A 15,660-nucleotide genomic window follows, 5' to 3' on the forward strand; every position below is an offset into this window, starting at 1 on the left:
CCTCTGCTCTCCATCTGTAAAATGGAGTCCACCTACTTCCCTCTCCTTTCCCCTGTATTGTCGGCTTGATCAAAAGCTCTTCGGGGCAGGGAATGTCTCTTATGATGTGTTTGTAAAGTGCCAGGCACAACACAAGCCTAGTCTCACAACAGTAAAAACCCCTTTCCCTCAGAACCAGGATACAGCCAGTGTCCAAGAGTGGGGTAAGGGGGGCACTTTGATGCCTGGGGGATTGTCTTCCAGATGATGCACACAGGGGTGTCCTGACAACTACTCCAGGTTCCATTGCACTGTTCACAGGAGCAGCAACTAGCCCTGGCATCCTGCCCATATTGGGGCTTGGGTCATCCCCTTCTGCTGACCTATAAATACTGCTCCAGCTACAGTGTTCTTCACTTCCTGCCCCACACAATGGGCTTGCTGCGTGCTGCTAATCAGCTGCCACATCCCATCCCTGAGTTGGCTGCATTTCAGTAGTGGGAGAGGTACAGTCAGTTGGCTGCGTCTCCTTTGGGAGCGGACGGTGCAATACGTTATTTATTATGAGTTGTGGTTTGTTGAAGGTTGCAGAGGTGAGGTGGGGGTTAGGAAGTCCCTGTCTGAGAATGCACACAATTAAATATAGCAGCATGGAATGCATGCACAAAGACACAGTGGGCCATATCTTCAAAGCTATTCAGGTGCCTAACTTCCATTGGTTTCAGTGTGAGTCAGGTGCCTAAATACCTTGGAAGTTATGGAAACCTCTTAGAAAAACTCCTTTCCTGTAAAGTGAAGGCAAGAAATCAAAATACCAGAGATAAGGGCATCTTAGAAGTAAAATACACCTGACGCCCACACTTCCCTCCTCCATCTGCCTGCTGAGTGGGTCATTTCATTGCTCAGGTATGTGTGGCATTCAGAGCTGGTGGTAGAGCCCCTGGTACTGCCTAGCAGTGATCTGACTCCTGCGTCTAAAAATAACAGGCTGGAGTGGCACGTAGCGCAGAGAGAATCAGGGAAAAGCAGGCCGCTTTCCCAGGGCTCTGTGTGATCCTCGCTCACATCGGAACCACGGAGCCAAACCTTGTGGAAATTGAGATTCGGATCCAAACTGCAGCTCAAGCAAGTCTTTAATGGGCCCAGATACCAGAATGCAAACCCCAATTTTGATCCGATTCTAGATTTGCACTTCATGGCACTGGTCCATCTCTTCTGTCACCATAGCACAGGGAGCTCTCCGATCAAAGGGGAGTGTTTGAGCCCAGGGCACCTCGGGAAATAGGTCAGGCATTTAACATGTGCTGAACTTGTTGGGGCCATGAGCCCAAACCCTGCTGCTTGACAACGTCCCCCTAATAACAGGTGGGAGCTTTCCAGCACATCTGGCTTCACAGGGATGATCTGCTGATAACACCAGACAGGTGGCAAAGCATTTCTTGCTAGTCGAGGTGCAGCTAAAGGTGGCCTAAAGCCCCAGTGCAGCCTGTACAGTACTGCAACAATGGCCTGTTGGCGATTTCAGGTCCCAGCCCAACTGCTGGGACATGTCGTGGCTGCCTCCATTTTAAAGAGCAGGGCAGGCCCCATTAAATACAAATTAGGTGTGGTCCCAGCTTGGCATATTGCCAGTGTGGCTCTCAATTGGGCAAGGTTTGGGACGCTTTGAACAAAATATAGGTGTATTTTGTGTCTTATAGTATGTAGGGTGAATAAAACACCTTCAGCCAAATTCATCTCCATTGACAGCAGTCAAATTGCACCAGGGATGACTTTGACATATAGTGATGTTGTTCACTGCTGCAAAGCCTTCTGGCAGAATGCACAGTGGGTGGTGATGAGATCAGCATGCTTTCATGCACTATTCAGTCGGCTCTGCCAGCCCATATCTGCAGGGCCCAGGGAAACTGGACTGGTTTGCCAGCTCTCCTACATATGAATGAGTATGTGAGGTCTATGTAATGAGAACGACACCTGGGTAACCACATAATTAAAGACTGTAGCTCCATTAAGGAATATTAGTGGTAGCATCATTAACCACAAAGAGCAAAGTTTGAGTCGTCAGATACCAGGGATTGAATTTCCTAGCACGCTGCTGCCCTTGGACTGTCGAATCAATGGGAATGTGTCCAGAAAATGCTCTGTCAGATAGGAATCATGAAGGAATCCAGAGTTTGATGATATTTATAACCAGAGCTGCTGCTGTCCTGGAATATTTGAATTTGGAAAAACATACATAGAAAGTCATAGGACTAAAATGCAAACTCTGCTATGTTGTATTACAGATGTGAACGTTTCATGGAGAGGGTGAAAATGGAACAGTCAGTTTCTGTTTTGTTCTATTCAGTTTCAGATCTAGGATCTTATGAGCTAGTACAAGGCTGATGTGTTCCCACAGCTCTGAATGACATCTAAATCCAACCTCAACCTCTGATTTTCAGTGAATTACAAAGTAATAACGAACAAACAGTTCTCATTAGGTTTTATACAGTTTAAAGGAGAGCTGGGCCCGAGCCACAAAGTTCAGATCCAGGCTTGGATCCTAACACTTCCAAAGTTGGAGGGCACTTGGATCTGGTGTTCTGATTTAGGCTCATCAGCTTTAGTTTTAAGTTCTCCCCCTCTTAATATTTATAAAGAAAAATCTAAATCTTGGCCCTTCTTTATCTGACTGCATCCCTTTGGCTATTGTTGTGTTCTTTACCTAGCTACTTATGCATCCCTCATCACTGTAGTATCAAAGCACCTAACAGTCATTAATAGATTTTATCCTCACAGCAGGTAAAGAAGGGTTATGCCCATTTCCCAGATGGGGGAACTGAGGCACAGACTTGATTAAGTGATTTGCCTAAAGTCACGTGGGATGTCTGTGGCTGAACTGCTCCTGCATCCCAATCCATTGCCCTATCCATTAGACCATCTTTCCTGCCTTTTTGCCACCCATCTATCTTAGGTATTTTTAGAGCAGCCATCAGCATAGTGTCTAAACTCTTCACTCAAGAGTTCTTTTTTTGTTCTTCCCCGCAGGGACGTTCTGAAATGGACAAGTACCTCTCAAATCAGGTGCCACCAATCCCAATGGTGTCAGACAAGAAGTATCGCAGGGATAGCGCCTCCGTGGTGGATGAGTTCTTCTCTACAGAGAAGCCCTCCTCCACGCCATACAGCGTGAACATCAATGTGATACTGCCAGACACCACACACCTGCGAACCGGGCTCTACCGGCCGGCCAAGCCCCTCACGTCCTTCCCACAGATCAAAACAGAGCCCGGCACCAGCTTTGCCCAGCCCTGCTCATCCGCAGCAGGCTTGACGCAGACTCTGCCAGATTTCACCAGTGTTTTCAGCATGCCGCAGTCAGTGGCAGTGAATAATATCTTCATCAAGCAGGAGATGCCCTCGGAGATCCCTTTGTCCAGTGGCCCACAGCAAGCCCAGCTTTACCAGATGCCCATCGGCAATGGTGATGCTGATGTTGCCACAATGGTGCCCTCTACTGGCAGCACCACAGCCATCAACACTATCAGTGGTGTCACCATGTCCACGGGCAGCGCTATGCTCCCCAGACCCATCCAACCTGTAGGACAAGTGAAGCACTTCCAAAATATCTCCCAAAGTCAGGGGAACTTCAACGTCACAGGACAGTTCTACCCTGTCCCAGGACTGAACCTGCCTCCTTCACCCCCAAACTCACAGCCTGGCAGCCCAGAGAATCAACCCGAGCTCATCAACACCATCTCGCCCCCACCCTCCTATGAAGCCACATTTGGACTGAAGCTGATCCAGTCATCGCAGATCGCCGCACTCCCAAACGGTCTTGGGACCCTCTCCCAAGGGCACCTTATCATGCCAACCCCCAAATACAACAGACGCAACAACCCAGAACTGGAGAAAAGGAGGATCCATCACTGCGATTTCCCAGGTACTGCACGGCTGCTGTGTTGGTTTGGTGTCGGAATCCTTTCCTGATGTGTGTAGATTTATCCTGTTTAACATTTACCATGCATTTGTCCACAGTATCCCCTCCTCCCAAAGTTGTGCTATGTAGCTGATTGACACCCTCTGTCTCAGAGGTGGATGCATTTTAGTGGTGGGCTATGTAGTAATACTATGTGCACGCTATATAGAAGGTGCACTGTACTATGATATAACCTACCACTAATATTGTATTGGCTCCAGTCCATACAACATACAGCTCATCTTTATGAAAAGAAAGCACAAAAAAGCAGTTTCAGGGTTTGGAGCCAGAATTCTCCTTTTGATGCAGCTGGTCATTAAGCCTGCATATGAGCTACTATTTCCCATGCAGAAGATTGTATGTTGAAAAAGATGGGGAATGCTAAAAGTATAAAGGATCATGGATTCCCAAGAGAAGATAGATTGAGCCCTGCTATTTACCCCTCGTCTTAATAAATGTGTTTGTAAATTGGAGAGGGTTCAGAGAAGAGTCACAAGAACAATTAAAGGATTAGACAACATGCCTTACAGTGATAGACTCAAGGAGTTGAATCTATTTAGCTTAGCAAAGAGAAAGTTAAGGGGTGACTTGATTACAGTCTATAAGTACCTTGTTGGGGAACAAATATTTAATAATGGGCTTTTCAGTCTAGCAAAGAAAGATATAATATGATCTGATAGCTGGAAGCTGAAGCCAGACAAAATCAGGATGGAAGGAAGGTGTAAATTTTTAATGGTGAGAGTAATTAACCATTGGAACATTCTCACCACTGCCAATTTTTAAATCAAGATTGGATATTTCACTAACAGATCTGCTCTAGGAGTTCTTTTATCTCGTTTGTGTTATAAAGGCAGTCAGATTAGATGATCACACTGATCCTGTCTGGCCTTGGAATCTATGAATAATACAAGAAGATGGGGGCATTCAAGGAAATTGACAGGCAAGACATTGAAAACTGATAGAAGGAAATGCTTGTATTAACACAACACACAAGTACCTTGTGGAACTCATTGCCACAAGATATCACTCAGGCCAAGATGTTAGCAAGGTTCAAAAAGGAATACCGGTGATGAGAATATTCAGAGTTACAATAATAGGGGTTCAGAAACAATCAAGAGTTTTATGAGTGTCCTGGGTTAGGACACTCCAAAGTTAGGGGGTGTTCAGATCCAGCATTTTGATTTAGCTCCTCATAGAGGGACCATTAGTAAAATTCCAGTTATAAATCCAGTTTCCCCCAAAGTTGAAGTGTGTTTAGATCTCGTCCCATTGATACCTGATAGAGACCACAGGAGACCTGGTTTGAACCTCAGCTGCAATGATGGCTCATGTAAACAGCACTATGAGTTCCAGCCATAGAGTGGGGGGGACTCCTGTAATCAGCTACATTTCCTTCAGGCATCTGAGTATCAGGCTGGTACATGCAAAACAACAATCTCTCTCAGTCATATTGGTTTATGTATAGAAAACTTGAAACAAAGAAGAATCAATCTGATCTTGATAAAACAGATTCCCAGCAGAGGAAAAATAGCCACTGAATTTCAGGGAAGCTGAGGCTGAGGTCTGAACTCCAGAGAGAGCATAAAAGAACTGTGAGCTGGGAAAACTAGTGATGGGTCAAATGCAAAGAATTTAGAGTGTGGCTTCAATTCTGATGAGCACCAAATGTCTGGATGAATCTGATGTTTAGCTGAACGATATGAATGTCATGAATAAAGCTGGTTGGAAAGATGAATTTCCATCCCATGGGAAATTTTGACATTTCAAAATGAATTTTTGTTCTAATTCGGAAAAGTTGAACTTCAAAATTCTTCATGAAATCAAAATTCCAAAAAACTTTTGATGCAGAAACAGCAATATATTTCATTTAAATTATGTTGCATCAGTTTGCCTCAATAAATTAAAGACGTGTTTTGATAACGTTAAAACATTATAATACAATATATACATATAATGCGATATTAAAATTAATATTATACTATAGAAGATGAAATGAAATAAAATAATAAAGCCAAAATGGAACATTTTAATCTTATCCCAGCGAAACATTTAGCAATTATAGAAAGGAAACGAGAAAGTTGAAATGATTCATTTTGACACTTTCCCTCAAAAATATCATTGAAATTGACACATTTCTGCAAAATGTGTTGATTTAGATGAAACTGCATTTTCTGACTGAAAACTGTTCCTCTGAAAAATGTTCAATCTGCTCTGCTCTTGAATGTTGAAAACTGGGCTAGCGCGTCACAAAATTGCCAGTGCTTTCTGCTTTCTCATACATCATCATCTTCTGCTGGAGCTGGGAATACCATAAAAAAGAACCTTTCTTGCAGTATTTTGGCTGTGGTTCTCTGAAATCCAGAAAGTCAGAGGCAACACAAAACCGTCAACTAACAATGCAAAAGTGAACATTTTTATGCCACGTATATAAAAGGTTCAGTTTGAGCTTGGGATGAAACATTGGGTCTGATTTGATCTTATTCATATTGGTTCCCCATCCCCAGTCGAGACACACAAGTGTGAGGATCATGCTAAGGACGGTCACACGGGGGTCCTGTTAGAAAGGTTGACAGTTCTATTGCCTGAATAATTTGCCATTGTTGTGCATTCCTTGCTGCAAAGAACTCTCAATTTGTGGATAAAAGAAATTTGTCCTCCTCAGCTGACACAGGCAATCTTCAATCTGAATAATTTTCTTTGTTTAGCTGCTGTAGAAAGAAGCCTCACACATGTACTAATTTGCAAACTATTACCCACAGTTCTTTTCAATCCTTTTTCCCTCTGGCAACTCAGGTTTGCTGCAGCTCGCCATAACCAGGGTGTATGTATTTTAAATCTGTATGAGAATGGGACATTTTTCACTGAGGGGTTTCTCTCCTGTTTTTACAGGTTGCACAAAAGTTTACACCAAGAGTTCCCACCTGAAGGCACATCAGAGAACTCACACAGGTAAGTGCACACCTGAGTATGGCATAATACTTAGGATCTCTCTAGCCATGGTATTTTTATCCCATACCCATCATTAGAGTGGAAACTGTTAATTTCACTGGTATTATGCTAGGTGCAATATGATCACTAACACAACAAATGCAGTTAGATAAACAGATCTAGCAGCATTTGTGCAGGAACCAATCACAGAGATCTAGCAGTGTTTGGGAGAACAAAAGTCATACCAATTGCAAAAGAAAATCGATAGCTGTACACTGCTGTGCGTGCTTGTGTATGTGATGCCCATTAACTGCTACACATAGGCTAGTCTACACAGTGCAGGAATGTGCACACCAGGAGTCTGATTTCTAAAGCACGTTAACATGTTGCACAAAAATTAGTCTTTGTAGACCCTGCTGGTGTGCACTAAATGTTCCCCAACGTTTCAAACAGCACTACATTAAAGCGCACTAGGAAGCTTTTAGTGCACACCAGCAGGACTAATTAATGCTCGACACGTCAGTGTGCTTTGGAAATCATACCTGCACATTACCCCACTATGTAGACATGCCCTGAGTTACCTTTACAGACCTTCTGCACCCGGTTGGGGGATTGTTTCAATGCGGAGTCAGAGAAGAGGCCCTCCCATTGCATCCTGTGCCACCTGCTTTTTCCCTGGAGGTCTCTCATCCAAGCACTAACCAGGCCTGACACTGCTTAGCCAATGGGATTGCAGCCTGAAGTGATCTGGTCACCTATATGCAGCATATGAGGAGAAAACAGAAGGGAAAGGGCCATCTCTTTTGTGAAATGTTTTCCCTTTAGCCCCAAGGGGAGATCCCTGGGATTCGATGCCTTGGGCCCCGAATGAAGATGAGATGAACTTAATTAAAACAAAAAATTTCCAACAGTGCCCCAGCTTTCCTGGCATAAAACCAGCCCCTGGCCCCTCCCAACGCAGGGAGGCTACGGACTCTTCTGAGGACAGCCTGAGCTCTTATCAGATCCTTGGCCAGTCCCAGAACCATAGCTCCCCTCATAAATCTCTTTTATAGAAGTGTTGATCTTTACTGTGTGCAATTAAGCTGTCCCGGGGTCACTTTTCTTTTTTATTGGCAACGAACAAAACACAAAGCAAATCCCAGGCCTGAGAATCATTTCTTCCACCTGGCTCTGCTCCTATTTCCTCTTATCAGGCCCCTGAACAAGGCATACTCTTGATGCACAAGGTGCAGTATTTTCTCGGCCGTGCACCATAGAGATACCATTGAATGCCTCAGAAGGAGGTGGCAGGAAAGCAGGGCAGGGAGCTGTGCCATGGGCAGACAGTAGTAAGGGTTCCGTCAGAAGGCATTGAGTCCCCAGGGAAGGAGCTTCAGGATGTGGAAATGGTAACAACCATCCCCTCTTTACAAATAAAGATCTCTTCTCCTGACTCCAATCAGGACACTGCCCTTCCCCGTTAGCCCTTTGCACTAGAAAAGTGAAAGGCTCACGAGTTGCCTAAGCCATTGTGCAGTGACCCAATAAGGCAAACCACCACCCGCCTCAAGATGCCCTGCTTCCTGGGCAGAGAGACAAAGGAGGATGTGTCTTGAACTGGCATGAGTATTGTTGGAAGCAGCTAGGGGGCAAGACAGAATGGTGGAGGGGAAGCCGTTGGTGAGCCTATACTAATAGCTATAGTGGAATGTTATGTGGCAGGCAAACATTCCCCATTGACAAGCTCAAGGCCACCATGGTCATTGAGCTTCTAACCTCAGCCGAAGGAGAATCCAGAAATCTAGAGTGGAAAGGCCAGAGTATTAACCCACGTGGAACCATAGCATCCCACAAGTAACTGCACTCTGGCAGTGAATTAGCTCAGTCAGCTGAAGGGTTAATAAAGCCATGTGGGATAAACCACCCTATGGGATCTAGCCTGAGAAGTCTGTCGGGCCCAGTCACTAACACTTTCCCCTGTGGTTTGCCCGTTGCTATGGTCTAGCCCATCTCAGTCTCCAGGGGATGCCATTCATTGCCCCGGCGCCATTGTGAGATTAAATATATAAACCACTGGCCACTCACCCACCTCCCGGGGGATCGGAATGCCAATTGGGCCCATTGTTCCAGCCTGGCCTGCCGTGCTGTCCTGGGGGAAGGAGCCAGCTTGTGGGACAATGGAAAGCATTTTGTTTCCATCTGGAGATCAACCTGTTATTGTTTGAAAGTAAAAGGCCTTGGTGCGGCTGACCCAGCCAGATGACCTGGCTGGGACAATGAGCGGGGCAAACCTTGCCTTTGTCTTTCAGCTTAGAAAACTAATAAAGACGCCCACAAACCCTTGTGATCCTGAGAGTGCCATAAAATTTCCAGTGTGCTGCTTGTAAATGGAGCTTAAACTCTTATTTACCTGAGCCATAAACATATTTCTCACACCTGGCCGACAGCTAGGTGCATTTCTCCATGTACTGTTTGCTGCTACGTTTGTGCCTCTGTTTGTGTGTGCTCATGCATGGAAAGTTAATGTGGGTGCCTGCAAATGGGCATGTATGTTTGTATGTCTGTATACAGAAGCTTTCTGTGCATGTGAACAGGAATGTTTATGAGCTTGTATTGTATATGCCCAGAGATGCAAGTCTGTGTGTTAGCATGCACAGCTTTGTGTATGCATGCATCATGCAATAGCTTTGCATGTGAACTCATGTTTGTGTGTGTGTGCATGCACACATATGTTTATGCTCGTGGGTGCATGCCTATGTCTGTGGGCACATATGATGTGCACCCACCCCAGGGCAGGCACATGTGTGTTGCATGTGTACGTGCACTTGAGCTGTTGTTAAGTTCTCCATAATTGGCCAATGAAATGGTAAATATTTGAGGTCGGGAAAGTCAGCACATTCCATGAACTCTGCCTGCTTGTTCAGGCTGTTAAAGAGCGAGGACTAATATTTGAGGGGACCACACCCTGCCGCAGCCTGGCACTCAGTGCAGAGTTCAGCTCAGCTCGCTGCAGAGTGCGGGCAGCCGGTGGGGATTTGGAGAGGGGCTGGGTGAGGCTGGCATGGGCTTTTCTGTACACATTCCCAGCTGGCTGAAACATTTCACCATCTGATCTTCCGTATATATGGGATGGCGACACCGAGTCACAAAAACACTCTGAAAAGGACCTGCAGTAGCTTTTCTGCACAGCAGAATGTCACAGAGTTAAGGGCCAACATCAGGCTGGTTGGGGCAGCAGGATAGGGGCAGGGTTCCATGGAAAATTTAGCTGAAAACAACAAAAAAATTTGGAATTTTCCATGGAAAATTTTGACTTTTCACCAAAACTCAAAGCACTACAGTCTGATCTGGCTGAGTCTGACCCATCTGCCAGAGGGAGATCCTCATCTCTGAGGGGAAGATCACAGTCTGGAGAGTGTGAGGCAGATAGATAGATGATGTGTGTATATGGGGATGGATGGATAGCTAGAGGGGTATGTGTTTGGGAAGAGGGTTGGATGGATAGACAGAGGAATATGTATGAGGATGGATAACTAGAGGGGTATGTGTAGGGAAGGGTGGATGGTTGGATAGAGTGGGGCATATGTGAGCAGGAAGGGATGGATGGATAGCTAGAGGGGAATGGATGGATGCATGGATAAGTACTGGACATTGGTGTGCTGCCTCTGGTGCAGACTGTAACCTCTGGCCCATTGCCCCTGCAGGAGAGAAGCCATATAAATGCACCTGGGAAGGCTGCGACTGGCGCTTTGCCCGCTCGGATGAGCTTACTCGGCACTACCGCAAGCACACGGGCGCCAAGCCCTTCAAGTGCGTAGCCTGCGGGCGCTGCTTCTCCCGCTCCGACCACCTGGCCCTGCATATGAAGAGACACCAGAACTAGCGGCAGAACTGCCCTGCCCTTGTCTCCCCTTCAGGAGCAGCTGGAACTCCTTCCTCTTGGATGGATAATTCGTCTTGTACATAGGAACAAAAGCATGCTGTGATCAAATGGCAGTGTGTGGGCTCTGTGCACGCTCCCTTCCTTGTGCCCTGTCACCAAAGTACTTTTAGTTAAAGGATGATTAAAACTATATCTTTATCCTGACAAAGATCCCACTCACTGACCAGGAGGTGTTCCTTAGACTCCAGAACTCTCCCGTCCAGTGAATTTGCTATTTATTTTTCACTCCAAAGCAATTTTCCCTTGTGTTTCAAACTCCTTGGAGCCTTTTCTTCCCTTTCAGAGTCTGCCTCTTGTTGGGAATGAGCAGAGATACGTTGGGAGGATGGGCTGCTAGGCTAGCCAACTGTCCGGAGGGCTTTCTTACATTCTTTGTGGAGGCTTCATGGACTGATCTATTCCAGGACCAAGTTGCCACCAGCTGTGTAGCACACAGGACATCCGTGCCATGGAAGAATAGCAGTGAGTGCTCACGGCTTGTGTGGAAAGTCAAGTCCTTTAGTCTTGATCTCTGTGGATGCAAGAAACAAGGGCAGGAAAATATACCTCCAAGATGTGCCGCCATGACTGGGACAGATCCAAAGCAGACAACAAACCTGTTCTTCATGCTCCGCTGAGACCATCTGGTGTTTCCTGCAGTGAGTCGGCTTGGGTCGTGAATTCCTATGTTTCTTTGCCAGGCATTTCCAATGTTGTGCAGTTCTGCTTCGATGATGGTTTTGGCTTCTGCTCTCTATGAAAACCAGGTTGGCTTTCAGAGGCAGGAAGTGGCCAATCCCCATTGGAAAAAAAAAAAAAAAAAAAAAGACTGGTTTCCCAGAATGCATTGTGCCTTTGATTTTTCCAGACTGCATTGAATGGGCCCCCGTCAGGCCTCGAACACAAGAGACCGCTCATCCCAAACCACTTTGTGCAGTTGCCATTTGTGCATTTTACCAAGTTCAAAAGAGCAGCTTTGAAAAGAAACTTGTCGCAATCCCGCTGTGCAAACTGTCATCATGTTACCTACCTCACAGGTTCATGGCCCCACGCTCTTTAAGGAGCTTTCACTTGTCTTCCTTAGAATGCCTTGATGTGCAGCGTACGTGGGATACCCCTGAAGCATATGAAAAGTTAAACGTAGGCAGAGCAAGAATAGGCTTTGCCAAGTGAAACAGCATCAATGTAGTAGATAAGAAATAAATCAGGAAAAGTAATCAGCCTAGCATAGTCAACAGTGATTTTCCTGGCAAACCAATGTAAGTAATGTATAGATGGTGACATGTGATAGAAAATCAACACCAAGGCAAAACCATGCAGGCTGTGGAGACTTTGGAAACTTTAAACCCACTTGCAGCCAAATGTGGCCCATGGCTGCCCTTTTCCCTCTGAAGGAAGCCAGTCAAACTTCTGGTGAACATAGCTGGCCCTGTATGTCTGTCCAGGAAGATACAAATGAGGAGAGATGTCAGGGCTTGTAACTGAGTTAGGTTTACACATGCATTACAGTAGGTGTGGCCCTTGGATTCCTGGCAGCTGCTGACAAAGCTCACTGGTGTCTCAGTGTTTGGGCTGCCCCTAATTCAGCGCTTTCTAAGCAGATTGCCAGGGGGCATGGCACCATTTAGCCCATGGAAATCACCCAACTGCAATGACTCATTAGGATTAAATTTAAGTGACCTCCAGACACGCAAGCTGAGCTGGGAGCGGAGAAGTCTCTGCAGAGCTTGGCACTAGGTCTGTGTACAGGGATACGGCGCATGTCTTGGCTTGTTGAGCTGCACTCCCTGGGCTTGCTGGCTCGCCTGAGTTCCTTGCCAAATGGTCCGGGGAGCTCTAGTGCCTGTGGTTCTCCAGCATGTTCCATGCCCGTCTGCCCCACTTTTCCTCTGGTTGGACCCTGATAAATGGCAGCCTCCCTAGTCAGGGCCTCCAAAGCCAGTCCGAGAGGATAATCATAAACAAGGGAGGGATCCCGAGGGTACAACTCTGTGCACTTCCCCCGCCCCTTTCTCATCCTCCATGTGCCACTGGCAGAGGCTGCATTTAATTCATAAAAGGCCCTTGTTATAACCAAGGATCCCTGGGGAATTGACGCGTGTCATGTTTATTGCTGTAACAAATATATTATTTTATCATGTACCTTGTCAAATAGGTGTGTACGTGTGCATATATATGTGTGTATTGTGTGTGTGTGTGTAGCATCTGCTTCATTGGCACAGATTCTGGTGTGCACAGGACCATGGGAGTGAGGTGGTGGTCCTAATTATCCAGTGCTCAGGTGTATAGGCTGGCATTAGTGGGCCTGGGGTATACAAGAGGTCAGATTAGAAGATCTCGGGGTCCCTTCTGCTTTTCAACTTTCTGACTCTCTGAGTACCTGGCTCATTCCCTTTTAGTTCATGACTTGCTTTAAAACGAAGCGTTGTACCAAGCATTCTAACCTTGAAACCCCATTACGGAGCTCAGGCCAACTCTATGCCAGCGCACCCTTCTTCCCCATCACACCGGAGTATGCCCAATGCCAGGCATGCCATTTTGTGGGCTCGATGTGCCATTTATCCACCAACACGATGCTTCCCACTGAATCTGTACTCTGCCAGCTGTGCCAGCATGCATCTGTGTGTAGAGAGCGGTTCACCATGTGGCTCTCCCTGTGTGATTGCGGGGTGAGGACGTTTCCTGTGCACTGAGAGAAGTCTTATTGTTGAGAACGTTCAGGCTTTCAGTACTGCAGGTGCGCATGTGCGTGCACACACACACAGGCTCTGTCATTTGGGATTATCTACACTGGAAGCTATTTCACTGTAGGACAACAACACATGTTTAACCAGTCACATCTCCTGGCGGTTAGGGCTGGATTGATGGATTGGGTGGGAACCCAAATCAGTCATGTTAGAGCCTGTTGAACTCAACCCACACATTGTTGGCTTGGGTTCAGTGGACATAGCATTGCGATATATTGCAAATGCAAGTTCTTTCCCACCATCTCCATTGCTCATTAAACTCCCCCACCCATGTGCACACACCCCAAAAATCTGCACCACAGGATTCTAGTGATTAGCATTATAGTTACAATAGCCCCATAGAATGCAACCCTGTTGGGCCTATGTGTTGAGGCCCATATGTGTGACCACCTTCCACCGCATAGCTGTGTGTGCAACCTTCATTGACACAGAGAGAAGATCCAGTCTGTCTCTGGATTCTGGGAGTATGTAGTGCAGTGTGAAAGGCTGGTGGCAGCTCCTCTGATAAAGCACCACATAAGTGCAAGGAGGAAATGATAAGTCTTTACCTGCAAAGGACTTTGCTGTAGCAGGCTTAACATTGGACTTTGCATGGTGTGCTTTTCTTTTTTTTTTTTTTCCAGTGCTAAATTTCAACAGCCTCAAAGGAAAATTTCACACCAAAAAAAAAGAAAAGCAGGTCAAAATGTGAAATATTTTATGCCTTGGACTTCCCGGCTTTCGAGCTGAATAAGAACCAATCTCTTCTTCCCTTTTAAATTGCTCACACCCACGCAGCGTCACGCTGATAGTAATTACCAGTTCACTGGAGTGGGTCAACAACTGACAATATAATTTGTTTTGCAGGAAGTGTCACTGCTTTCAAAGTTTCCTGATGCACCTTTTTGGGGCAAAAAAGCTTTTGTTTTTGAAAACCGGTGGTCAGTAAAACTGTTGATTTTAAACTGTTGGGTTTTTTTTTCAATCACTTTTTCAAAAATCAAAAGTGTTCCCTCAGAACTGAACCAAACCCATTTTTTAAAACAGAAAACTGAATATAATTTTTAATTGAAAACTGAAATATTTTATTGAAAAATAGCTGGATTCTATTATTTTTATTTTTGTGAAAGAAAATAGAAATCATCTATTATTTTAAAAATTTTGGTCAAAGCCATTTTTTTTTAATCAAAACAATGCGCTACCCTTCATTTTTGCATGATCCCTAAGAGAGCTGTGATGGGTCTTTGTATGGGGCTTGATAGCATTTGAGGAATCAGCGTACTCCAGAATGGTTTTTGGATAGTGCCTGCTTGCTAGGTTAAGCATCATTATCAAGGGTATTTGGCTATCACAGCCAACTGGCACATCTATTATTATTCCCCCGCAACCTATGGCCATGTCATGGGGCATCAGGAACAGTGGATCAACAGCAAGTTTGGGATGAGCTTTATTTCAATAGTCTAAGCACCTCAGGACACCGGACCCACTGGTTAGATTTCCCAAGCTTCCTTCAGAACAAAATCTTGGGGCTTAAATGTCCTTTTTTCATCGGCATTTATGCTTCTGAGCATGTAACACAGCAGAGGATTTCTGTAAATAGTAGAGAATGCTGTACAGATCTTTTTGTATGTGGATTTTAAGCAATTGTTTATTGTATAATATGAATACACAGGCAAAATTGAGACCTGGAAAACTGGGGTGGAAGGTTTATTTTTTTGTTACTTTTAAAAAATATTAATTCATCTGCTATTTTGTAATAAAATTATACTGCAGGGAGGGATGTTAATTCATCTAGCCCCACTCCAAATGCCATCACAGGCCGGCACCATCTCCTGCTTCTTGCTACCTGCCTTAAATACCGTAGCCACTTTGCTGGCACGTCTCCCCTTGGACAAGTCCCCAGGATTACGAGACAGCAAGTTTAAGGCTTGTAGTAACTTCATTGCTCTCTACAAGTGGGTTGGGGTGGGCTGTTCCACTCAACCGGGTGAAAAATAGGAGCGACATAAAGGAGTCGCTGTTTCCTCAGTGCAAATTGATGTTGGCCCAGCAATGAGTAGAGTGGGAGATCCAAAGGATAGTTTAGATTTTACCTTTTATTAAAAATACAGCCAAAAGGGGCTTTTGATCATGTTAGATGAGAAATTGATGTGCATTGGTGCTGC

At 45.4% G+C, this 15,660-nt stretch overlaps 1 protein-coding gene across 1 annotated transcript in view; it reads left to right on the top strand.

The window, feature by feature from the left end:
- The window catches only part of LOC137153295 (Krueppel-like factor 5), a 37,290-nt gene extending 26,408 nt beyond the window's left edge, over positions 1 to 10,882 (top strand). The window contains exons 3-5 of the mRNA XM_067548464.1: positions 3,007 to 3,901; positions 6,827 to 6,886; positions 10,552 to 10,882. Of these exons, the coding sequence (XP_067404565.1) occupies positions 3,007 to 3,901; positions 6,827 to 6,886; positions 10,552 to 10,730 (1,134 nt within the window). The 3' untranslated portion in view covers positions 10,731 to 10,882. The remainder of the gene's footprint in view (positions 1 to 3,006; positions 3,902 to 6,826; positions 6,887 to 10,551) is intronic.
- The last annotated feature ends 4,778 nt before the right edge of the window (positions 10,883 to 15,660 follow it).

Source organism: Emydura macquarii, unplaced genomic scaffold (genome assembly GCF_026122565.2).
Source record: "Emydura macquarii macquarii isolate MOO-44397 ecotype Brisbane River unplaced genomic scaffold, CSIRO-AGI_Emac_v2 contig_1253, whole genome shotgun sequence".
NCBI classification, from domain to species: Eukaryota; Metazoa; Chordata; order Testudines; family Chelidae; genus Emydura; species Emydura macquarii.